General features: G+C 44.5%; 1 protein-coding gene and 1 long non-coding RNA gene across 4 annotated transcripts in view; one reads left to right on the plus strand and one right to left on the minus strand.

The window, feature by feature from the left end:
* SKAP1 (src kinase associated phosphoprotein 1) overlaps positions 1-26624 on the plus strand; it is a 390080-nt gene extending 363456 nt beyond the window's left edge. The window contains exons 12-13 of the mRNA XM_020997310.1: positions 5979-6090; positions 26385-26624. Of these exons, the coding sequence (XP_020852969.1) occupies positions 5979-6080 (102 nt within the window). The 3' untranslated portion in view covers positions 6081-6090; positions 26385-26624. The remainder of the gene's footprint in view (positions 1-5978; positions 6091-26384) is intronic.
* Positions 1358-14994, minus strand: LOC110215677 (uncharacterized). 3 transcript variants are annotated; one of them, XR_002326592.2, is made up of 4 exons: positions 9907-14994; positions 6088-6159; positions 5275-5430; positions 1358-3170 (listed from the first exon to the last, which is right to left on the minus strand). It is a non-coding gene; the product is annotated as an uncharacterized LOC110215677 (long non-coding RNA). The 3 variants fall into 3 exon arrangements; XR_002326591.2 differs by having other exon boundaries at positions 1358-2501; positions 9907-14993; XR_013487204.1 differs by having other exon boundaries at positions 1358-5430; positions 9907-14993.
* Positions 26625-26644: the final 20 nt, after the last annotated feature.

Raw genomic sequence — 26644 nt, forward strand, 5'->3', positions numbered from 1 at the left:
CCAAGGCACAGTGACCTGGTAATGAAGCAAGGGCACCTGCCCAGGGCGAGATGATTGGCTTAGAGCTGGGTAAGGCCTGTTGGCCCAGGCTGCCAAAGACTGCAGAGCCGACAGGCACAAACCCCAGATGCAAGCGCCACATGCCCAAGGTACACGGGAGAGGGAAATGAGAAAATGAGCTTCCCTCCTGCCCCCCATCTCCAATTGAGAGAATCAAGATTAATAAAAATAATTCTTCAGAGAACGATCCCACTCCATCCTGTCCTATTTTGCACCAAACAGCCTCAATAACCTTACGGCAACAGTAGAATAACTTTTTTTTTTCCACGCTCTTTAAAAAAAGGGGGGTGGGGGAGAAGTGTTACCAGAAAAGACAATCTTCTGAAATTATTTTAAAATAAAAAATATCCCAGCCTCCGCCCCCCCCCTTTCGTTGCACTTTAGATGAACCTGTGATATTGTAGCAATGGCCCTTCAAGTGCAGTCGGGAGGTGATTTAGGAGAATATTAAAGGCAAAGTGGAGATTCGAGGCGCCTCTCTCAGGGAGATCTGGAGAAATACGCAGCACAGATGGGCCGAGCAGATTAAACATTTCCGTCACATTGTTTCCAAATTGTGTTGTGGTGCCTGAGGCTGGTACTGCGGTCAGAACAAAACAGAGCCGCGCAAAGCTGGGAGCTGCTTATGGAATACATATTAATACGGCAGTCTCACATGGCATGGCAATCTTGTCGGCTCCGACCGAATGGGTACATTCTCTATTGTTCCTGAATGCCGTCCCTTCTGCTTGGCCCTCCTGGTTAGCCATGTGTTCACCTCTCTGCCCAGTTCTCCCATCCCTCTTCTCGAGGTCTACCTGGGCTGTCTTCTTCCCTCTCCCTTCCCTGATGTGGCTATGTACGCCGAGCCTGGACTTTTAACTTACCTGCCCTATGTTTTCCTCTCTTCGGGATGTACCCTACTCTATAAACATCCAGTTTGAGCTTTCAGACGCCTTAGTTTTCTTATGGACCTCACATCCCCAACACTTGTTCAATACCCGAAAGTCTAGCCTCAGGAGGCTGAGCTCCTCCTCTCCCTTTAAGCATTCGAAACATTCTTCTTTCCTTCTAAGTATATATTCAGACCCACACATTACTTGCCCTACCTGGCATTGTGTATGCCTTTGTACCAATGCTATTATTAGAGACCTACCTACATCTGTCTGCCATGACTGAACTTGGCCAACAGACCATTTTGATCAGGAAGAGCTCAAACCACTTTGTACCATATCACATCAGAACCATCCACCACCAGTTCACAGAATTATGTTTAGCAAGTTCCCGGTAACAACAAATAAATAATGGTTCAACAGAGCACTGTTAATAATTCATTTTATTATGATTTATTAGACCAAAATTCTGAATAATGAAAGAGAAGAAAATTATTGTCAAGAACCCAAGACAAGGAGTGAGGCTGACTGGCAAACCCAGAGCTGCCAGAGGTTTACAGCAGAATACAGAGATCTGAACCTTTCATAGGTTCTAGCTTCCCCTAATTTACTGACCACCCAGCTGACCATTTCCCCTCTCCCTCTGAAAACACTCAACGTAAAACCACTTGTGCCGGGAAATTGGCACCTGTTTGCCTGTAGTGAGTCATTCTGCCTTCCAGCCTTGTTTTTCTCAGAAGTTAGAGGGGGTGGTATTTATCATGGAGCCCTGGCTTCATTTAATTTTTGACATCCTAAGAAGGCAATAAATTTTCAAAATAGCTCTGGTACCAAGCAAGGTTTTAAAAGTTAGAAAATTCTTGACCAACCCAGAATAATAATCTGACCCCAGAATAACAGAATCAGCATTGCTTATAAATTAGAATTCTGTTTAAAAAAAAACCGTAATGATAATATATGATACACCACCACTAATGAGAGGAATAAGCAATCATAAACCAATAATTCTGTGATTGATTAGCCTTTCCTGTACATATATCAATGAGTCATTGATTTTCTGTTTTAAGAACTGATCAATTATTCTCCTGTAGGAGAATCATGTTATTTACAAAGTCTGCTGGAATGACCTTAGGATGTTGAAAAGTAGGAAGATATAAGAAATTTTCAGGGACTCTGTCCCGTTGAGGCCTAGGGGAACCTCATTAGAGAGGAAAGAGAATTTCCAGGAAGGAAGTTTTTGCCATTAATGTCCTCAAGAGCAATGAGAGTGTCAAGTAACCCATTCCAGAAACCATCTTGTGGGTCTGGAATGAAGCCCTCAAAAGACACAACTTTCCAGTCACTGTCTAGAAGGAATAAACCAGCTTAGTTGTCTCTTATGCCAAGGAAGAAATGGTCCCTTCAGCAGGGAAGGTGAAACTCATTGTGGAAGCCACGAATCACACTGGGAAAGCCAAGTCTGAAAACAGAATCCAAACTCTCCTTTCGCCCCAAGAAAGCAAGACAGGGCTGGATTGATGAGGTAGGCCCAGGCCTCCAAGACCACAGAGGCTTCGTTTTCCTTTTACCCTAAAGGAGGATAGAGAAATGCCTTTTGTTGGAACAGCCCAGGACTCACTGAGCCTGGAAATTGAATTCTCATCCCAGGACAGAGTGGTCATTCCAGGTCATGTCTGTGCTACTCCAGGGGAGCAGTGTAAGAGATTATACAAATAGGAACCAGCAGGGAGGAGAGAAATTAAAATGCAGCAATCACGTAGTGGGGGTATTTAATCTCTTTTAAGTCTTATGATGGGCGCCTGCTGTTTTTCCCCTGATATCCCCTGACACCTACTGACAGGGTATTTGCAGCACCACACAGGGACTCAGGGCCCTGTGACAGGAGAAACACTAAGGAGGTCCGTGATAGTCTTGAAGCTATAAAGAGCGACAGGGAAACCACTTGAGGCAGATTCAAGCTGTGTGATCCGCCCGTTGTTGGTGGCCATACTGCTTTTTTGTTTATAGAATTTGCTGTTCTTTTTTATGGCAGGTTTGGTGGGGCTTTTTTTCCTTGTTGATGGAGATTAGCTGCATAAATCCTTTTATGGGAATGTGCGATCCCCCATAAACACAGTTGATGGTTGCTGATGAGGAAGGAGGAGGACTGCGTCTATTTCAGGTTGCTCTTCCATACAGAAGCTGCTCTGTTCTCCAGCCAGAGATAACAGGAACCAAATAGCCATTCTTTTTCTAGTTCTTTCATTATTTGGGTAGAAGGAGGGGTACAGGGTGAATGAAGAGCTGGGAAGAGGTTAATTGAGCCTAAAGCTTTTTATGGTGAGAGAAGTCATTAAAATAAAAGCTTCTAAAAATGTAGCATAGCCGGAAACAGGGACAGATACGGAAATAACATTTGGACTCTTATAGTCTTACCTGGGAACCTCTGTCATTGACATCTCTGAGTTATAAAGGTGACAGACCTTGGGATAACATATCTACCTGTGTGCATGAAGTTACCTCTACCTGTGTATGTTAAAACACATGAGCCCTAGTGCCTTGGAAGTTGAGACATGGTGCTCACTCCCTTCGTCTGGGTGAGGGTCCATTCCCTGTTAAGGGTTAAAGGGCTCCACAATGTTAGCTTATAGCCTGTCTTTCCCAATATCCAGATGGGGAAAATTCAGACTGTGGTGGGATCATTGATTCCAGGAATCCCTGTCCTCCCTTGCTACCCAAAAACTAAAATACAAGAATCAGCAACTTCATCCAAACTCGAGTAAATTAACACCTCCAGACAAGAGCAGAGTTCACTCTGCGCTGGGGTCTGCCTGGCTGAGCCAGTGTTCTCTTCGTTTTAATAGTTTAATAAAAATTAGCATAATTAACGAACATCTGTATGATCCAGAGTGGTGCAATTTGGCACTTGGAAACGAGGGCTTAAACATGATTGCTGTGAGTTTAATGTTGTTTTAATTCTTTCTGGCACTGTGCAGTGAAATAAACGTTTGGTGGTGATCGTGCTCGGCCGGATCTAATTTGCATTTTTCTCCCTTTGATTATGAGCAATTGTGGACTCCCCAGCAATTCATCAAAGCAGAAATTATTTTAAAATACCTCGTGGTGTTCTGCCTGGGCTATAGCAGTGCTTGGGGGGGGGGTGAAGGAAAAGGCTTAGTTTTCCCCATTCATGCTTTAAACATCTCAGCCCCACAGCCCTTCTGGTACTCTGCCAAGGGACAAAATGTGAAAGAGGCAGGCAGATTCTGGGCCCACTAGGTCCCCAGATTAAGTTCCCAGGCTCTGATGGCAGGATGTAATCTCTGAGACTCAGTACTATCCTTCTTGCTTTGCTGTACATTTCTTTTTGTTTTCAAGGATTGAGGGCTTTTTCTACTCATTTCAGTTATTGCCACTGTGGTGATGCTGCTGCATCTGAAAACAGTAGGGTCCAGTGTTCACCTCAAGCAAAACAACACTAACTTGGAGCAGGGCACCTCTGTGCTGCCCTTCAGAGCCTCATCTGCTTGCTCCCTCTTTTCATTGACAAAGAATAGCTTCCCCAAGATCTAATCCCCACTGACCCAGCATCATCTAAGGGGGAGGCCATGAAGCATAAGCCTAGAGCCCTGCCTGAACTCCCAAAGCAGGCATGCCACATCTGCAACAGTATCTGGCAGGTAAATCCTGAATCTGTAACACATAGTTAAGCCATTTTGATCAGGAAGATCTCAAACCACTTCGTACCATTAAGCCTCCAACCCCCTGCTTATGAGGTAGTGAAGGGGCTAAGAATACAGTTTTTACTTCCTCTGGTATTGAGATGAAGAGCCCTGTGGACTTGAATGCTACAACTAGGCGGTAGGAGATGGTGCAGAGCAGAATTACAGAGATAACCGAGTAGAGAAGGCCTTAACTCTTGTACAACTAAGTCAGTATAGAGTAAGGTGGAGGAAGAAATGTTAAGACAATACAGACAAGCCCAGAAGAGGGATCTCCTTGCACCTCCAAACAAGGTAAACTTAGGCTTAGTGGAGGGAAGGGAAAGAGGGAGGGGGTGGGCAGAAAGCATTAGTTTGGGTACATTTTTTTCTGTTAAGAGCTTCTGATCACAACAAAGAAAATATTTCCCAGCACTTTCAGGCCCAACCCCTCTGGCAGAATGTGTGCTTTTCTCTGGTACTGGAGGAGTCATTTGAGAAGACTGACTGTCTCCAGGGATGGCTCCAGCTGCTCTCTTCCTGCCACCTACCTTGGAGCTGTAAGCCTACTCAATCACCAGGGGAAACTACCAGAGATATAACTAAGTCTGCTCTTTAGAAAAATGTCAAACCTTCATCTAAGAGTGTAGCCTTTGTATTACCTTGGTGATGGGTCATAATTCAGAGCTCCTTCAATAACCGCAGCAGGTGTAGAGAGGTAGCTTTCCGTTGCATAAATGTAATCCCAGAGATCAGGAAAGTAGGCAGTAAAAGGAGACAATGCTGAAAATGCCCAGGTTGTTTGACTTGGCATAGACCTAGAAGACAAAGCAGGGGGTTGTTGAAAGAGCAATGGATTTGAATCAGGCAGACCTGAATTGGAAATCCTTTCTCTACTTTTCAACATTTACTAAATGTGTGACAAAAGGCAAATCACTTAACCCCTAACCTAAAATGAGAAGGTTGTATTGGATAGCTTCGAAACTGCAGCCATTACCCTCATCTCCCTCCCACCAGAACTCTGGACTCTGACCCTGGGATGCTGCTGCTCTCTGAAAGCAAGAGTTTGCCTCATCTTGCTCAGAACCAGCCCTCCACTGAATCTTCTGGGATAGCTCCACACCAGACCCCTGCTCATGTGCTCCCTCTCCCCTTTCCAGCTCCCCTGTGTATGTTATCCCTTTGAGGGCAGGGACTATTTTACTTGTATCCCCAGAGCTTAGCACAGTGCCTGGCATATAGTAAACAAATAAATGCTCTGTCTATTTATCTGTTGCCTTTCAGTTTTCCCTTGCGAATGCTGTAAGAGGCAGACAGCGGCATGGCCAGATCCCAGCAGTGACTGTCTTCCCTCCCTCTCTTTTAGGAATATAACATGTATGGCTGGTGGGTAGGAGAACTGAACAACCTCATCGGGATTGTTCCAAAGGAATATCTCACATCTGCCTTTGAAGTGGAAGAAAGATGAAGCCTACCAGGTATGGGGCCTTATCCAGAGAACTCCTGCTGGTGAATGCAGACATACGTGGTCTAGTTCCTTTCGTTCTCTGGAGAAAGAAGACAGTTCTCAGTAAAATGGCCTACCACATCATTTAGAAAAGATATTTCCTTCATCAGCAAATATTGGCCAATTAATTCACCCTCCGTAAGAGATGAGCTTGGGATTGTTTTGTTTGTGGTTTGGTCATTTTTGGTCAAACTAAATTCAGTTCAACAAGCATTTATTGAGAGTCTACTGTGTGCAATACCTAGTGGATAACGTGTGGGTCTCAGAGGGCAAGAAGACCTGGGTTCAGATCCTGCCACTGACCGTTTTCACAAAACCTTTCAGCACCGTAAGTATCTCTTAAAGAGAGTTGGGAAATGCTGATGGGGCACTGAAAGGGGAAGTTCCTCACTGGGAGCTCCCTATACCAATGAAATCTTAGATCCTGTAAAGGCTTTATATGAGACACAATGGGGAAACAAAGGAAAAGCAAGTTCTAGACATTAAGGAGTGTGCTTCCTACTAGAGGAATACAAATGGACACACGTAATAGACAATATATTTAAAGTTATTTCAAAAAGGAGAGAATGTGAACTACTGGGGAGTTCAGGCATGGTCTTGTATAGAGGTGGCACCCAAGATGGGCATCTTTGGAGCAAGAGGGATTCTATGAGGCAGAAGGGAGTACACTACAGACCTGGCAGACCACCTGTGCACAGGCACAGGGACGAGAGATATGTAGGTACGTGTATATGTCAGCTATGCACATCAGCTAACCAGCCAGCTTGACCAAAGCAGAGTGGGCATGAAGGGAAGCAATATGAAACAAGACTGAAAAGGTATGCCACGCTTTCTCCTGGGACCCCTTATTACCATCTACGTGCACTTTATCTGTGCCATGGACTAGGATGAAGTCCACCAGCCCTGATGGAGGCAAACCCAATAGTTTGCCAAGGCTTAATGAGTATGAATTATACTAAGTCACCAGATTTCAAGTGGGGAGTGTGTGTGTGTGTGTGTGTGTGTGTGTGTGTGTGTGTGTGTGTGTGTGTGTGTGTTTGGTGTTGAGTGCCTCAAGTAAGAAGACCTGTGTTGGTGGTCTAGAGGAGCATGACGCTGGAAAGATGTTAGCTCCATCTTCTGACTTGAAGGGTGGGCCACCTCTGTTTGGGGGTGGGGTTTCATGTTAGAGATGACATGGGCCTTAGAAATTCCTAGACCAGAGCCAGCTACAGGACATCAAAGGCGGAAAAGGCATTTGGCAGGGAAGTACCCAAAGATGGATCTTGTTTTCTTATGCCCTTGCTCAACCATCAGGTAGCAACTCAAACCAGTCCTTGAAGCCTTGACTCTGGACTCTCCTGTACGTATCCTGGGTCACAGCTACAGTCAAAGGATGTGAGTTCAAATCCTACCTCTCACACTTACTATCGATGGTCAAATCACTTAACTTCTCTATTCCTCAGTTTCCTCATGTGTAAAATGAGGGGAAGGGGTCTGGACTAGATGACCTCTGAGGTCCCTTCCTTCTCTAGATCTATGTTCATATTGTGCTTCTCTAAAGAGGGCTCAAGCTGTGAACTGCTGTTCTTCTTAGGGAAGTCTTTTTTTTTTCCTATAGGGCAATCGGGGTTAAGTGACTTGCCCAGAGTCACACAGCTAGTAAGTGTCAAGTGTCTGAATCTGGAATTGAACTCAGGTCCTCTTGATTCCAAGGCTGCAGCTCTAGGCACTTTGCCACCTAGCTGCCCTACTTCTTAGGGAAGTCTTTCACACGTGCACTGGCAGAACCCATTGCTTCATTCACTTCTTTCAAAGGATTATAGAAGTTAGAGCTAGCAGGGACCTGAGAGAGCACCTCAGAGTGATTTGCCCAAGGTCACTCTGTGGCAGAATTGGAATTTGAACTAGGTACTCTGACTCCCAATCACATCACATTTCCTAAAAATGCTTTGCACTTGAATTTTGAGGGGAGAGGGCAGTAGAGAATGGGTCTGGACATGGGCATCCATCACAGCAGATTAAATTATAACTTTATTGGAGAAAGAGGCAGGGAGGAAGGGGGAGAAAAATTTAAAACTCAAAAGCTTATGGAAGTGATTGTTGATAAATCAAAATAAATTAATTAAAAAATTGTAACTTTAGGGTCAAAGAGTTGCCTGGAACACTGAAGGTGAAGTGATGCCCATGGAGTCACTTAAGTGTAGTAAGAGGTCAGGCGCAGCACTCAAACCCAGGGCTTAGCCCTCTATTCACCCACCATGCTGCCTTCTTAACTTGAGTGTGAATTTGGGTTTAAGAGAGGCAGAGCTGAGACATCACTCTCATAATGTTATTGATCCTCTTTGAGAATGAAGGACAAACAACAGTACCAGCCATGCTGCCTCATATATTGCATCCAAAATGTCTGCAAATGTTGAGACCGTGGAGAGTGTTAAAAACTTCTTTTCAGCCTTCACCTCATAAAAGCAAGTTTTTATTTCCCTCCCACCTCAAGGACCCACAGCAAGTGTCCCCTCCAATCTTCCCTTTTGGGGCAACAAATGGGAAGTGAAACAGTAATACAATAAATCCATCTTCACCTCAAAATTTAACCTCTTCCTCCCCCCCAACACTTTTAAGATTGATCTTTCCACCAGACAGCTCCACTTTTCCTGTTGTTGTTGTGAGTCTTTGTGAACCCCTTTTAGGATTTTCTTGGCAGAGATACTAGAGTGGTTTGCCATTTCCTTCTCCAGCTCATTTTACAGATGAAGCAACTGAGGCAAACCAGGTTAAGTAACTTGCTCAGGGTCACACAGCTCCAAAGAGTCTAAGGCCAGATTTAAACTCAGGTCTTCCTTGCTCCAGACCCAGCGCTCTATCCACTGAGCCACCTTTCCTGACTTAGAATCTTGAATTTTGAATTGAGAGGCAGAAGGAACCTTACAGATTATCTACAACCCATTCATTTTGTAGATGAGGAAAATGAGTCCCAGAGAGACTACTAAGGTACACAGAATTTGAACCTTGGTCCTCCGGCTCTGAACCTAGTCCTGTTTCTACTTCACTTCCTTTCCCTTTAAATTATAACAAAGAACTAAGTCTGATGGAGAATGCCTGCAATCCTTGCTGCTGGAGAAGCTTGAATTGAAGAGTTCTGAGATGCCTGTGCCGAAGTTGATCAAGTGTTTATACTAAGTTTAGCACCAGTATGGTGAGCTTCAGGGAGTAGGGGGCCTCAGACTGGCTAGGGAAAGTAGAACAAGTTAATTGGTATTGATCAGGCCCAAGAGAGGCTCCTGCACTTCCAGGCTGGGCAAGAAAGATGATGGAGAGAGAGGGAGGGAGAGAGAGGCAAAGAGACAGAGACAGAGAGAGGAAAGAAGGAAGAAAGGAAGAGAATTGTAACAGAGAAGGAGAAGTTAAGCTGCTGGTTGATCTGATTTTTAAATCACAGTGGATAGAGCACTAGGCCTGGAGTCAGGAAGACCTGAGGTCAAATCTGGCCTCAGACACTTTGGAGCTGTGTGACCCTGGGCAAGTCACTTAACCCTGTTTGCCTCAGTTTCCTCATCTGTAAAATGAACTGGAGAAGGAAATGGCAAACCACTCTAGTATCTCTGCCAAGAAAACCCCAAATGGGGTCACTAAGAGTTGGACACAACCCAAATGTTTAAAGAAGATACCTCTAGCACAGTCAGATTTAGTTTTCTAACAAGTCACTATGCCTGCTCCAGCCATCTCCCTTTACCCCCTTCCCAGTCAAAGGAGAAAAAAATCTTTCACAGGTAGGAAAGTAAAGGTGTGAGCAGAGAAAGTGGCAAACCTGCCGGTGGAAGCCAGGCAGGGCTCCTTCCAGATAAACGCTGGCTTCCTTTTGTTCATCCATTATTGGTTTCTCCTTCTTCTGGCTTCTGGCTGTCACTGAAGTGAAGCAGTAGCTGTGGACAGCTCCCCATGGAGACCACCTCCTGGAAGACTGAGGGGTCTTCAGCAGGCTTCTTTATTCAACCATGCAACTGTGTCCAAGGCCAGCAACAGTGGTTTCAGTGGCAGTGATGGCCCTGCAGATAATGGCCGGGAAGGAGCACTTTAGTCAACCGTGGACTATTGGTAATCAGTCTTCTGGGTCCTTCTTTCCCATTGCCTGATACACCTAAACCTCCAGCCGATACGTTCCCAGTTATAGCATGCCCTCCACACATTTTGAAAAATGGGGAAGTTGGGTGGCTCTGGAGACTTTTCTCTGAAGTGGCTTGTTTGGGTTCAGCCCCTGGGGATGGTGGTTGAAGGTCACCATCATGGAGCATGGCAGGCGAGCCCTCCAGCTCACCTCACTTTGGAGAGAAAAAAGAGAGAGTAAGCCGGAAACTTGGGGTAGTGATTTCAGTCTGGTAATAGATTCTCTGTTCTATGGGGGAATGAGGTAAATAAAGGAAGGGGTGTGTGTGTGTTTAAAATCAGTTTTATGTGGTGAAGAAAGATGATTCAGATTAGGAGAGGGAAGGAGAGAAGGAAGAGAGAAAAAGTAAAAGGGAGAAGAAGAGACAGAGAAACCGAGACCCATCCCGGATCTTCAAGGTTACTTCCATTTCTATCGTTCAGCCATTCTATGCCTGGCAATGTTAAAAGGCCAGAGGGGCAGTGTTGCTTGGGCCCTCTGTGTGTGTAGTGCTGGAGGAGGAGAAGCCACTAGGTGGCAGTAGCTATTAACAATTCACCCCAGAATGTGGCCCACTCCTTTCAGAAATAAAAATGGTGGGGATGGGGTAGGAAGAAGGGTCATTGAAGCTCCCCAGAAATAGGAGCAGGTTAAACTGCAGTGACTAAGAAGACTAGAGTAGGTCATATTACTATCAAATGAACCTTCCAGAGTCTAACACTCTCTCCTTCCCTACCTTGCCTCATACAGATGTTCCTTCCCAAAGAGGGCAACTTTCTTCTTCTTTAGGAGCAAGTATATCAAGCTCCCTAGTTTAACATGGTGGAGTCAAAAGACCTGCATTCAAATCCTACCTCCCATCCATGTAAACTTGGACAAGTTACTTGCCTCTCTGGCCCTCAACTCATCTGTAAAATAAGGTTGAACTTGATGGTCTTTTCCAGTTCTAAACCCTATAATCCTTATATAATTTTGTTTTCACTTGTATCCAAATCTTCATGACCTTATTTGGGGTTTTCTTGGCAAAGATATTGGAATGGTTTGCCATTTCCTTCTCCAGCTCATTTTATAGATGAGGAAACTGAGGCAAACAGGATTAAGTGACTTGACCAGGGTCACACAGATAATAATGTCTGAGGCCAGGTTGGAACTCATGAAGATGAGTCTTTCTGACTCCAGGCCTGGAACTCTATCCTAGGTGCCCTAATCCTTATATAATGGCAACTCTCGATCCAGTATGATCATCTAACCTCTTCTCTTGGAGGTAGAGCTAGGTGAAAGAGGGGAAAAAAGAAAGAGTAAAATGACTTGGATTTTTCTACATCCTTCAGGAGCCTAACCCAGTGGCTCTCAAATTTCCCTGAGAGTCCCCAAGACCCTTTTGGTTCCCCAAGGGGACCCCAGAAGCCAAAACTATTTTCATAATACTAAGATGTTTTAATTTCCAATATGGCAAATATTGATAGACAACCCAACAGAGGTATTTTGAAGGTGAGGGATCCTCAATAATTTTTAAGAATGTAAAGGCATCCTTTTAAAACAAAGAAGTTTTGAGAACTGCTTGCCTAACCTGTAGGTTTTGACTTTGCCCTGAGCCACAAGACAGAATCCTATTAGACCAAAAGTTTTTACACATTGAAACAAGAGTAGACAGAAACAAAACTGCCCTGCTTAGAGGCTGCCAAGCCCTCAACAGTGGGCATCAGACTACTTTTCAGCCAACCCTACTCCTTACCCCACCACCATCACAAAAATCAACCTGTGCCTGAAAAAGAAAGATGGAGAAGATAGAGAACTGACTTAGGAGCCAGGAAAACTGGGGTTCAGGTCCTTCCTCTGATACCTACTGACAGTGTGACCCTAAATAAATCCCTTAACCTCTCTATGCTTTAGGCCGGAGGTGTCAAACAGGAGGCCAAAGCCCACAATACCCCAAAAGCTGCCCAAATCAGGTCAAAATGTAATTGGGAAATAGTTAGCAAAATAAATAAAAATACAGTAAGACATAGATAATGTGAGCATGTGGTTTTCTAATCATCATGCAGCCAGCAGGGACCCTTACATATGGTTCAGTGGCCTCCTGTTTCTATTTGAGTATGACACCACTGCCCTAGGCAGACAACTCTCTGAGGCTACAGACTGCAGAGAGGGTGCCGACTTGCACTGGTACAGGGAGTTTCCTCACCTTGAACTTCCCTAGACCAATGAAATCCCAGGTCCAGGCACTATCCCTGAAAAGAAATGAGGTGAGACTTAAAAGGAGAGGCATGAGATCAAGTCAGATCAATAGAAAATGGGAATACTGGGGCAGCTAGGTGGTGCAATGGATAGAGCTCCAGCATTGAAGTCAGGAGGACCTGAGTTCAAATGTGGACTCAGATACATGATACTCACTAGCTGTGTGACCCTGGGCAAGTCACTTTACCCCAATTGCCTCACACGTTAAAAAAAAAAAAAAAAGGAATACTACCATAGTCCTGATCCTGGCCATTAGCTACATCCTGACATTTTTTAAATCAATAAAAATGAAACAGATCCTGTCCTTCAGAAGCATGCTATAGGGGGAAATACACAAGTAGAATGTAAACTCCTGGAAGGCAGGGATTGTTTTATTTTTGTTTATGTCCCCAGAATCTTGTGGGCAGCTGGGTGGTAAAATGGATAAAGTGCCAGGCCTGAAGTCAGGAAGACCAGAAAGACCCGAGTTCAAATCCACCCTCAGACACTTACTAACTGTGTGACCCTGGGCAAGTCATTTAACCCTGTTTACCTCAGTTTCCTCACCTATCAGTTGAGTTAGACATGACTCAACAATAGTAACAACAACCAGATTCTTGCATAGTCTGCTGAGGGCATGGCAAAAGTCAAATAATTGTGAAATAGAATTGAATTTAAATAAATACATATAAAATATACGCAAAGTAATGGGGGGAGTGAAATCATGAAAGGTCTTGTATAGAAGGTGGCAAAAAGATTGAAAGAAAAGATTGAAAGGAAACTAGGAATCCCAGAAGACCTCAGAGAGGAGAAAGAACATTCTCGTGTGTGTGTGTGTGTGTGTTGGAGGGGAAAATGGAAAGAGGAACCTATGAAATTATTAGATGTAGGAAGGGGTGGCAAAAATTGAGTGAGTGGGTACTGCCTATTTGAAAGATCTCCCCTGAGAGAAAGCATCTGTTGAGAGAAGGCTCCACTCTTGTCTTGGATGCTGGGGACGTTGGGTTTGGGGTAGTGGGGAAAGACCACCAGGGAGTAGGCAGCTCCCACGCAGTCATTCTGCCCAGAATCCCAGCCCACCAATTGCAACCCACTCAGACTGATAGCCATCAGCTTGGCCAACTGCTACCAGATTGCAACCCGGTAATCAGATTACCATGACTCTATTTGACTCCACTAACTAAATCACCACCTTACTGCCTGCAACTAACTGGATAACTGGTGCATTACACCATTTAACTAACTGCATTACATGCAAGATGGCTTCATAATCTAGACTAATTGCTCCGGCATGTGAAATAGGAGAAGGGTGGAGTAGATGGTTGGGTTTTTTCCTCTCCCTTTTTCCTACTCCCCTCCCCCATTTTATTTGGGTAGGTGGGGAGCTAAGCTCCCAAATTTTTTTTTTAAATCAACAAAAATAGGCTTGCCTTTGACAAACTAATTCACACATTTAGTCCCAGGAATATACAAGAAGCAGCATGGTGGGCCCTGTGGATTTCGATCTGCTATTGCAGTTTTACAGTATGAGAGCAGCAAAAACTCAGTCTCCTGGAACACCTCTTTGTTGTCTTTATTCTGTGCTCACCCATGCAAAGGGAGGAAGGTGCCTCAAACATGTAGCTTAGTAAGACTCAAGATTTATGAAAGTCAGCATGCCATGATAGCCACAGTGCTAAATCTGAAGTCAGGAGGACCTGGGGTCAAATCTGTCTTTTAACAAGTCACATAATCTCAAGCAGCTGTTGATGGCTGTCCATGTCAGGGCAGGTATAGTGCTGCTTTTGGAGTCGGGGACTGGCCAGGGTTCAAAGCCTGACTTTGTCCCTAATTAGCTCTGCTACCTTGGACAGTTCAACCTCTCTGGGGCCTCCATTTTCTCTTCTATGGTATGACCTGCTCATTAGAGTAGATGACCACCTTCCTCACCTTTTTGTTTTGACTAAATGACCTCTAAGGTCCTTTCCAGCTCTAAATCAACGATCCTGTTACATTTGAGACTGAGAAAACTAGACATGAGCTTTAATTTACTATGAAATCACCTAAGATGCCACGTTTTTCTTATCCGAGTCTATCTGTTTACCTCTCAGAAATATAAATCTTGACTTGACCCCCTCAACAAGGAAAAGAAAATTATCCTCCTGCTAAATCCCAATTCCCTAAACCCATAAAGCTAGATTCTATGTTAGATATCACAGTGCCAAAGAGAGTTGAAAAAATATATTTGCCTCACTTAATCCAGAAGGTGGGCACTATAGGTGAGGAATGTTTCACAGATTTTCAGATACAGGCAATTTGCTGGTTGGATTTGCTGAACTAATTTTTTCCTTTTTTTGTTTTGTTTTGTTTAATCTTTGTTGCAAAGGATAGCTTTGTGATGATGGGATATGTTCAGAAATCAATGTGACATTAAAAACAAAAAGTGCCCATTTTTTTCCTAAAGGAAAGGGAGCAAAAGAAACTAGAGAATGTTCATTACACATTTTCTACACATGACAGAAAATACAAATCTCAAAAGCTGTCATGTCACTTTTTTAAAAAAAGAATTATTTTCTTTTAAATGCTGCACTATCTTTTTCATTAGCTATTCCTTCCTAGTGAATGAATGAATAAAAAATGTTCATTAAACATATGAAGGTGTTTAAGCACTGTGCTAAGCAATGGGGATACAAAGACAAAAGCAAAGATAGTGCCTGCCCTCAAGGAGCTTACATTCCAATAAGGTCAGACAATACACATAGGGTAGTGGAGGTCAGGGGGAGACACTCTGGTCCAGAATGTTACAGGGATGGTGAAGCCAAAGGGGAATAGATTGACATACCTCCTTCCAGGAGCAATGGCAGAGCTAATTTGATCATAGTTCCGGAACTGGTGAGGAGTAAGGCAGGGTACTCACATAGTGGGCAAGAAGAGGGCCAGGGAGTCAGGAGTGAAGTCAGACCCTCACAGGCCCTGCCATGGTTGAAGTTCTGAAGACTAAAGGGTTAAAACCTCCTGGGCAGGGTCTCAGGCTCCTGGAAAGGCAACTGGTGAGAGAATGGCTGGGAGGTTCTTGGGCTTGGAGGGATGAAGTGATTTGTCCAAAATCATTCAGCAAATCAGTGGTGGAAGAGAAACTTGGGAATCACCTTTGTGACTTGGTTTCAAATCCTTCCTCAAACCTTCACTAACTCTGTGACCGCAGACAAGTCACCCCACTTTTCTGTGTCTCAGTTATCTCATCTGTAGAATGGGAGAGTCAAACTCAATCTCCAAGATGGCCTGCAGCTCTAGATCTATTATCATATTTATTATTCCAAGGTATTGTCAATAGGGTCTTAGATTCAGAGTTGGAAGGGACCTTAGGGACCAGGTGAACTTTTCTTTTTTAATCATGTCAATAATATTTACTTACTGCCCACTATGTATAGAACTCTATATTACATGTAATGGAAATTTTTTAAAATAATATTTTTTCTCCAGTTACATATAAAAACAATTTTTAACATTTTTTTAATTTTTGAATTTCAAATTTTCTCTCTCCTTCCCTCACCTACCCCTCCCTGAGACCATAAGCAATTTCACATTATTCATCTTCAATCATGCAAAACATATTACCACATAAGTTATATAGTGAAAGAAGACACAGACCCAAGGGGAAAAAATGGAAAAAAAAAAACCCAAAGTGAAAAATAGTATGCTTCAATCCCCATCCAGACTCCGTCAGTTCTTTCTCTGGAGGCAGATTGCATTTTTCGCCATGAGTCCTTTGGAATTATCATAGATCATTGTATTGCTGAGAAGGGCTAAGTCATTCATAGTTGATCATTGTGCAATATATGCTTACTGTATACAATGTTGTCCTGGTTCTGCTCACTTCACTTTGCATCAGTTCATGTAAGTCCTTCCAGATTTTTTTTCTGAAATCTGCCTGCTCATCATTTCTTGTAGCACAATATCACATTACAATTATATCAGGTAAACTTTTAAAATTAAATGTGTTATTAGAAACTTGACCATGAACCCAACTGGACCCTGCTTAGTAATTATTTACACTTAATTGCATTTCAGTGCATAAAATATCTGGACACTTTTTTAATTCCTCCCCAGTCCCTATTATAAATTCAGTCTCATGTACTTTTCCTCACATAAACATAGTCCATGGGCATTCATTTCTTTTGCGCTTATTTCATGGGACCATACATCATAAATTTCATAGCAGAAGAGATGGGTAAAGGCTGACCAGTCAGTCCAACCCCCACATGTTCCAGGTGAAGAACTGGGGCCTAGACAAATTAAGTGATTTGCCCGAGGTCATACAAGTAGTAAGTAGCAGAGCCAAGACTTAAACCCAGCTTCTCTGATTTTAAATCCAGCACACTTCCCAACTTACTACCCTTTCTGGATTTCAGATACCTCAGTCCTATTGCATCAAAGGTCAATTTTTTTATCTTTCATACGCATAGTACTTAACATGGGACCTTGTACATAGCAGGCACTAAATATACATTTGTATACTTAAACTGAATTAGTACCTGTGTAATCTTGAGCAAGGAGGCAGCTAGGTGGCTCAGTGTTTAGAGCACCAAGCCTGGAGTCAGGAAGACCTGAATTCAAATGTGGCCTCAGACACTAGCTATGTGACCCTGGGCAAGTCACTTAATCTCTTTTTGCCTGAATCCACTGGAGAAGGAAAAAGCAAACCACTGCAGTATCTTTGCCAAGAAAACCCCATGGACAGCATGGTCCACAGGGTCACAAAGAGTCAGACACAACTGAGTAACACCTATCTTGGGCAAATCACTCCTTCCCTCCCTCCCTGGCCTCAGTTTCTTTTGTATGAGATTGTTTGTATGAGATGATATGGTTAGGTTCCTCTGTCCCTTGATTCCAGGACTTCCAAATCTTTGAAGGGGGAGCCCATTATAATGGGATTCTTCTGAGAAAGAAAATAGGAAACAGGAAGAGCAGGAACACTGAATTTCTGATTTCTTCAGGTTCTAGGCCTTATGATCCTATGTGTGAGCTATTAGAGGGAAGAAGGAAAGGGTTTGGTTCAATTTAGCAAATATTTTTAAGTGCCTACTGCATGCAAGGGACTGTGCTAGATTCTGGGAATACAAGGACAAAAACAAAAGATTCCTTTCCCTCCAAGGGCAGACATTCTACCAGGGAGCAAAATGTGGCGACTAGATGGCACAGTGGATAGAGTTCCTGGCTTTTGTTGCTGTGCAGTTATTTTCAATCAAGTCCAACTCTTCATGACCCCATTTGGGGTTTTCTTGGCAAGGACACCAGACTGGTTTATCATTTCCTTCTCCAGCTTATTTTACAGATGAGGAAACTGAGGCAAACAGGGTGAAGTGTTAAGTGCCCAGGGTCACACAGCTAGGAAGTGTCTGAGGCCAGGAAGATGAATCTTCCCAATTCCAGGCCCAGCATTCTATTATCCACTGTGCCACTTAGTTTCCACCTAGGAAAACCTGAATTCTGTTCTCCCTCAGATATTTGTTAGTTGTGGGACACTAAGCAAGTCATTTAACCTCTTTTGGCTCAATTTCAACTGTAAGATGAGAGGGTTGGTCTGGACTGGATGAACACTAAGGTCCCTTCAGACTCTAAATCAGGGGTGGGGAACCTGCAGATTCGCCACCTCTGCTCCATGATCTTAGGTTCACAGGTTAGTCAATAAATACAAAGTCTATTCAGAAGCATGATTACACTGTTCTCTTGCAACAGGACAAAGTTCTTAGGAGCATTAGGGTCAGATGTACTTCACCTCCCCCCATCAATAGTAAAGGATAAATAACAATAATAGTAATAATAACAACAAGCATTTGCTATGGGCCAGGCACTGTGCTAAATGCTTTACAAATATTTGATCCTCACAACAATTCTGGGAGAAGGTAACTTTACAAATGAGGAAACTGAGGCAGTATCCAAGGTCACACAGCTAGTGTCTGAGGTTAGATTTGAACTCAAGTCTTGCTGACTCCAGGCCCAATACTCTATCCACTGTGCCACCTAAGTGGATCAAGTCCAAAGTACTAGCCTAATCTGGTGTTAAATCATCTTCTGAATGGGCCTTTACGGCCAAAGATTTATGCCAACCCCTCACACTCAGGAGTTAATTTCTTAGTTTGTAGATTAGTCCAATCATGTTTCTCTCCGTCCCTCTTGTCACTCATCTCATAGCTATTTTGCTTTCCATTAGAAACTTCAAACAGCTAGATGGCTCAATGGACAGAGCACCCAGCCTGGAGTCAGGAAGTCCTATATTTAAATCTGGCCTCAGCCACCTCCTAGCTGTGTGACCCTGGGCTAGTCACTTAACCCTGTTTGCCTTAGTTTTCTCATCTGTAAAATAAGCTGGAGAAGGAAATGGCGAGCCACTTTTGACAAGAAAACCCCAAATGGGGTTGTGAAGAGTCAGATACAACTGAACAACAACATACACTACAAGGATAAAAATGAACTATTTCTTACCCTCAAAGAGCTCATATTCCAATAGTAGAACAAGCAAGGCAATTAGGTGGTGCAGTGGATAGAGTGCTGGGCTTGGAGTTGAAACCTGGCTTCAAACCCTCGCTCAGACAGCCCTGTGAGATACTGGGAATACAGCTGCCTGGAGGGAAAAAAGACTTGAGAACTAAGTGACTTATACAAGATCACACAGCTAGTAAGGAATAGTAGTGAGAGTTGATCGAAGGTCCTTGAGGTTGACTCCAAATCTAGTATTCTTTCTACTTCACTATATAATCCATTTATTCAATTTCCACAGATAATAGTGAACTATTTGAGAACACAGTAGGGGTAATAATTGCATGCTTACATAGCATGTTAGGGTCATTAAAAATGCCTTATATATACACACATTACAAACATCTTATAATGTATTTTATATTTTAATTTAAATATTTTCCTCTCAAGTGTTAAAGTTTTATATAGATTATCTCATATATAAAAATACATTATATACATTATCTCATTCAACCATGTTTTCTTCTTTAAAATGTAAGGACCTTTTTCTTTTATCTCAGACAATAGCATTTTCAGCACTGTACAAATAGCACTCCATTTATTCAAGAAGCTTTTCACAAATATAGCTGTACTTGGGGAAACTGAGGTATCACGAAGAGAAAGGGACTGAACCAGTGACTTAGTCATTCAGCAGTAGAGCTGAAGATATTACCTGGAACTCCCATCACTTGGCTTAGCTTACCACCCCTAATGAACTCCTTTCTCCACAGGGTTTGGCTCTTAATATAGAACCTGCCAACTTGGGTTTCCTTTCTTTGCTGCCCAGACCATTCTGGGGAAGATCTGGCGTCCCTGGCAGGAGGCTGCTTCTGGAGCTGGCGAGTTTTCAGCAGCTCTGTGTGTGTGTGTGTGTGTGTGTGTGTGTGTGTGTTAAGCTCCCTAATGGGGACCCCATCACAGCCAGCCTCCCCTCTGTGCCTGGCAGAGTGCCATTGAATCATTTTGTAGAGCTGGGCAACTGTATGATGCCTCCTTGCCTCCTGTGGCAGGAGTGATTTCCAAGAGGATTCTAGTGCCGGTCCTCAAAGAAGACATCTGGTTCCACTAGAGAGACTCTCAACCTGATTGCGAGCAGCTGGCCACCTTTTTGTCCCCCACATGGGAACACTGAGTCATCCATAAACATTTCCCAGGCAAAACTTGGGTCCCAAATCAGGCACTTGAAAATGGCTAGCCCTGAAGTAAGCTGGCCTATCCATTCATTTGTTCATCCATATAACCATTCATTTAGTCAACAAATATTTATTTAGTGCCTGCAAGGTGCAAGGCTCCAGGCTAGAGTCCTCAGTTACTTCTCCCTGCTTGAGGACTGCCCTAAGTATATCCACTTCCCAGACACTTCAGTGGTAGAAAATAAGGCCACAGAAAAGGCAAGTGGGCGGTGATGCCTGAAAAACAGTTTAATGTTCAAAGCTTTGACTTTATCATCAAAACCATCATCACAAGAGCATTTGAAAGAGCCAGAGCTTTTTCTCCCACTTCTGGATCAGGCTATTTCAAGTGGGTACTGAAAAGACTGACCATTTGGAGTGCCAATCTCTGAGGGGAGAGGGGAAATCTGGACAGGAGAATGGATATATGAGCCTGGTGTAATCCCTGCTACCAGGAAGGCTGAGACTGATGGAGTAATTGAACTCAGGATGTCAACTGGGCATTCACACTAAGTCTGGCACCAATAGGGTGAGCCCTCGGTTAGGGTGGTTCACCAAGCTGCCTAAGAAGGGGGGAGCCGTCCCAGGTGAGAAATGGAGCAGGTCCTGTCCCAATCAGTAGTAGGATTAGGCCTGGGAGGGCAGATGCCCTTCCAACTTGGATGAAATAAAGAAACCTAGAGGCAGCTAGGTGGCACAGTAGATAGAGCACCAGCCCTGGAGTCAGAAGGACCAGAGTTCAAATCCAGTCTCAAACACATAACACTCACTAGCTGTGTGACTCTGGGCAAGTCACTTAACCCTGACTGCCTCACCGCTAAAAAAATAAAAAAATAAAAATAAAGAAATCTAGTTTAAAAAAAAATGAATAAGCATTTATTATACACTTACTTTGTGCCAAACACTGTTAAGTGCTAGAGATACAAATAGAAAAGTAAGATAGTCCCTGTCCTTAAGAAGTTTACATTTGGGGCAGCTAGGTGGCACAGTAGATAGAGTGCCAGTCCTGAAGTCAGGAGGACCTGAGTTCAAATCTGGCCTCAGACCAGACACTTGACACTTACTAGCTGTGTGACCCTGGGTAAGTAACTTAACCCCAATTGTCCTAAAAAAAGAAAAGATGAAGAAAAAGAAGTTTACATCCTAATGTTTAGTCATTTTCAGTCCTATCCAACTCTTCGTGACCTCATTTGAGGTTTTCTTGCCAAAGATACCAGAGTGGTTTACCATTTTCTTCTCCAGCTCATTTGACAGATGAGAAACTGAGGCAAACAGGGTTAAGTGACTTGCCCAGAGTCACACAGCTAGGATGTGTCTGAGGCCAAATTTGAAGGCAGGTTTTTCTGATTCCAGGCCTGAGGCTCTATCTACTGTACCACCTAGTTGCCCATTACATCCTACTAAGTGGAGACAACACAGAGAGGAGTGCTGGCCAGGAAGGGGGTGTTTTGGCCTGGGAAGTTACAGTGATGATGAATAAAGTCATAGGGTTGACAGCTGATTAACAGGTCTTTTACAGAAGCAATGGTGGTATCAATTTGGTTACTGTTCTCAGAGGGAGATGGAGATGGAGATGTTTACACAGGTGTATGGCAGGAAGGTACAAACCTTCAGGAGCTTTGACTCCTTTGACAGAGGGCTCTTGGACTACGGTAAAACCCCACCAGTGGCACTAGCGCTACCCTAAGCAGAGCTGGAAAGCATCAAGCGTCTTCCCTTGGCAATTCCTTTTCTACCCCTCAATTCCCTTACCCTGGCTCAAAGTGAAGTACTTGAGATGGGTAGTGGAGAAGGTATAATCAGGAAGGCCCGAGTCTGAATCCTGCCCAGCAGAGTGACGAAGGGCAAGACACAAATTCAGTCTCCTCATCCATAAAATTCCTCTAGTTCCTCTCTCACGGGGTGGTGAGACTCCAATGAAATGCTTCATAAACTATAAAGCGTCAGTATCTTCCCATTCCTAGCTGTGGGGAACAACCCAGATACAAATGCCCAGTGGCTCAAAATCAAAACAACAAAAACAGCATCCAATCCCCTTGCTCCAAAGGTATCTCCAAGATATGCCTGCCTGGTGACATCATTTTAACCTTAACTCACCCCTGACTTGTGCTGTTTTTATGTTTACTGGTTGCAGTCATATTTGCAAATATTTAGATGCCAAGCATATGTTTTCTAGCCAGCTTTTCTCTCTCTCTCTCTCTCTCTCTCTCTCTCTCTCTCTCTCTCTCTCTCTCTCTCTCTCTCTCTCTCTCTCTCGTTCACTGCAGAGCCACAGTTAACGTCCCTCCTCCCCTTCTCCCCAAGCACACACCTTCTCTCCCCTTCCTTGCCACAAACCTCTCTAAAAGATGAGTACAAGAAGTTTAATTCCAGTCCTGGGGAGAAGCTTTGGGGTTGGAATGGAAATAAGTAGAGGCAGCTCCAAACCGGGAACGTCCCTGCCTCGTGTCTTTCTGGTGCAGCTTGGCATGGGGTGGGGTTGATGCAAAGTCGGGTTGGGGTGCTGATACCCTTGCTGCAGTCCCCAGGCAGAACGGAAGGGATTCAGGACAGCTTTCCTTCTTCTGGGCTGCTCTGAGTTTCACAGCCTTTGACCCTGGCTTATTTAAAGATATCTCCTTGGAGCTGTTGATGTAGACAGTCCAAAAAGACAACACGCTAAAGGAAAGCCAGCACCTGACCCGATGCCTGGGACTGGTCAAGGAGGTGGGCAGCCAGTTTAGGCGCTGCCCTTCCAAGCATTAGGTCAGCAAGAAGAAGGGTTGTGGAACCTGGTACCCACCAGAGCTCTGACAATTTGGGTTCCCCCAGGCCCAAGATCTGAGGCACCTGGAAGGGTTATTAGCAGGATTGGAACTCATCCCTCTGCTGGGACCAGATCATAATTACAGTAATTTTCTAACAGAGCTCTGCGGTAGGAGTGTTTAATCAGCATCTGACTCCCTCATGCTCCCAGCCCTCATCACTCAAGGAGAGGAGTGGGATGGCTCTTAAAGAGACAGTACCTGCCTTTTAACATTTCTGAACAGATGTGTCCTAATTGGTAGAATATATCTAAGTCTCATAGCTTACAGCAGGCAGGTTGCATTGCATCCAACACAACCCTGTTTCTGGCTCTTGCCATCCTGTACCTACTGCAGGAAAGACCTGGGTCAGATGCCTTATGGATCCACGGCCCAAAAGGAATTGGCCACTTTGGGGGGGGGGGGGGGGGTGAGGGGAAGAGTTCACTTGGACAGAGCCTTCATGTGGGGAGATGGGGTGTCAACTATGTGCCGCTGGCCAGAGCCAAGAGCAGTTTTTAAGCAAAGCCATCAGCCCATAAGTACTCCAAAGCAAGGGGAAAATGACGGCAGTGCTGAGTGTTAAGTAGCCTAGCCCTAAGGGGAGGGGAAAGGAAGGGGACTGACAAGAACACGTCAGCTTGGGGGACACTGCCCAGAGATCTCAGAATTTTCACCTCCCATCACTCACACCTCCTTTCAGGGGCAGGGAAAGTGCTACATGTTTCCGTCCTCCTTAGATGGTAGAAGCAAATAAGCTATCTCCTGGGTGAAGGGGTAGAGAAATTTACACCAAGCACTACGCTATTCTAAAAACTGCAGAGCTTGTCTTTCCTTCATACATGAGCCTTTTCATGTTTCTTACATGTGGAGGCTTGAGGTCCCCGGCTTCCCAGCCTGAGCAATTGGAAATACTTCCCCTTAGAAGTGATTCTTACCAGCCGACACCATGGCTGGAGCCCAAGTCCCCACTGCTGAACTCAGACTAGGTGGATTGCCGCACCAGCACCAGAACTGGAACCGGAACCAGAACCAAACCTCCTCAGAGGAGAGGGGGATGAGGAGTAAGGGGGGTTGGACAACTTCCAACCTTCCAGGGGTGGGGATGGAGCCAGGCCAAGCCAGGGGGCCAGAGGGAGGAGGGGAAAAGGAAAAGGGGAGGAGGGGAAAAGGAAAAGGGAAGCAGGGTCACAGCTGGAGTAGAGAAAGGTTACCTTGAGCCAGGCTATGTGTCTGCCAGAGAGCTGACCTCAGGCTGGCAGCAGGCAGGGGGAGGAGGGAGTAGCGGGGCCTAGGATCAGTGCCCAGTGCCTGATTGAAGGAAGTGGTTATCTCACACTGCCGTAGTTATCTGCTTGGCTTTAGCTACGTCTCAGCTGGCTGCTTACACATAAATCCACAGATGCCACTCCTGCCCTTCACAGAATGCTCCTGTGGCCTCCAGAAGGCAGGCTAAGTTGGTCCGTTTCCATCCCCACCATCAGCCCCTGGACACTCCTGCCCCCACCATTCCACCCACCCCTGCTGCTGGGAATATGTGGCAAAATCACTGTCTGCTGGAGATAAACAGATTCAAATATCAAAGGCAGACTAGCCTAATGTCTGAATAGATCTTGAAAAAATGAAATGCCTTCCCTCTGCTCTACCCCATTAAGCCATGGTTACCTAAAATTAAGCTAACAAGCAGATCCTTTAGCTGTTGAAAAAGGAGGGTGCCTATGACCTGATAGCAATGCTTGTAGGGAGTAGGGGAGGGGACGAAGATTGTTTTGAACAGCGAGATATTTTTAATTTTGCCCAACTCTGAAGTATTTCTCCTACGGAAGCCCACGCTATCTAGAAAACTGGGCTCTTTAAATTATTATTATAAATGTAATCTCTATTGCTAGAAAAAAAAAAGCATACAAATAAGGGGCAAAAATCTTACCCCAAACCCTTTAACAAAGCAGAACCATACATAAAGCTCAGCAAAGAAAATGCCTTACCACTGCGTTCCCTTCCCACCCAGCCTAAAGTTCTTTCATCTTTGAATGTTTTCCTTCCTTCATACACAGAGGAATGAGTGGTAGCACGAGCTCGTGGGCAGGTCAGGCTTAGTCTGGAAGGCAGATTCCAGTGCCTCCTTGAACACGTTCCAGCGCGGTGACCCCATACCAGGCTCTTGATATCTCTGCTTCCGTTTCCTTCTTTTCTAGCACTAACCTTACAAGGATGTTGGGAGGATCAAATGAGTTTACCTGAACAAAACAACTCACAAACTGTTACAGTGCTATAGCAATGTTATTATTATTACATGAGTGGCTGATCTGCAATTTATCCATCTTAGTCTTGAGAATTCCTTTCCCCTCTGAAATCACAGATCTTGGACCAGCACCACCACCCACGCATAGTTATGGTCAGTTATGTTTAAAATCAGCTAGTTTTACTCTGTTATCACTTCACACAGGCCTTGGAAACCAGCTCTTTAAATTAGCTCAATGTCTTCTAGAAGACAAAAAAAAAATGACAAGCCAAGCCAATAGCTCATAGCAGAAAGAAATGAGTTGGAGAGAAGCAAGCCCGGGACCTTTTATTCTGCACACTAGCCTGGTGTAGCCCTTTCTACATCGTCTGTCCCAGGGTCTCGAGAAAGGCTGGTAGCTGCTTTGACCAAGTTCATGGATGTGTAGGTACAATGCAACCCTAACGAAGGGGCTAAAAACTTTTTTTTTGCCTTTTTTTCTGGTAGCCCTGAGCTTGCCTTACCAGTTAAAAGCTTTCCCTTCAAAGGAATTCCATCATAGGCCAGCCTTCCCCAGTTACTGGCCTCAGAGACCTCAGGCCAGGGAAGGGAGGATGTTTGGCCGGCCTCAGACTGAAACCACACTCACGGGTGTGCGTGCCAACTCTAATTAGTCACTAAAAAAGACTACGGAAGTCAGGGGGGGAAAAATAATTTCCCTGTCTTCCTCCAGCTCCTGCTGTCCCATCAGCCCACCCTGCTGGCAGGACCAGGAGCTGAATGCCAGCTCCTGGAGAAAAAAGTGGGGAACAGAAGACGGCCAGCCCAGCTTGCTGCTTTTTTTTGGCTGAGTAGGGAATTGACACAGACCACCTCCGGCTCATGTCTGGAAGTTTCGAGATCAGAGAGCTTCAGGCACAGCTGGGTTCACAGCTGCACCATTTGGAGCATTGGACTTATTAATATTCATGAACCATCCCCACCAATCGGTAGAGCGGATGCCATTAGCTTAGCATCTGTCAGGTTTTTTTGTAGGGTTTGTATATGTGATTTTTGTTGTTGTTGTTGTCCTTTTAAATGAACTTCTTTTGACATTTTGTATTTGCCTCTGCAGGCACTTGCCTACTTGCTACTGCAGCCTGCTCACACCACAATGCTGCAGCACAGGGAGGAAAAGGGGGAGAAAAGGAAAGGTGAGGGAGCAGTCGGGGCTGTGAATCTGCCTGTTGATCGAGTTTATTTCTTTTTCAGCACCTGGCACCTCCAGACAGGCAAAGCAGCGTCAAGTAAATTATACCTAAGCAGGTATATGCTGAGACCTGAGAGAAGAGCTGGTGGGCCAAGCCTTTAGGAAGACACCCTCTCTGCCAATGGTTAACCCGAGCAGTGCACTCCCCTGCCCGACATGGAAGGGAAGGGCTGCCGGGCACAGCTCTCAGTCATTATTTCCACGCTGATAAATTCATGATTTATTAAAGTAACTTACCACCAGCCCTGACTCCCTCCTTCTC

This window comes from Phascolarctos cinereus, unplaced genomic scaffold (assembly GCF_003287225.1).
Source record: "Phascolarctos cinereus isolate Bilbo 61053 unplaced genomic scaffold, phaCin_HiC Scaffold_5;HRSCAF=322, whole genome shotgun sequence".
NCBI lineage: Eukaryota > Metazoa > Chordata > Mammalia > Diprotodontia > Phascolarctidae > Phascolarctos > Phascolarctos cinereus.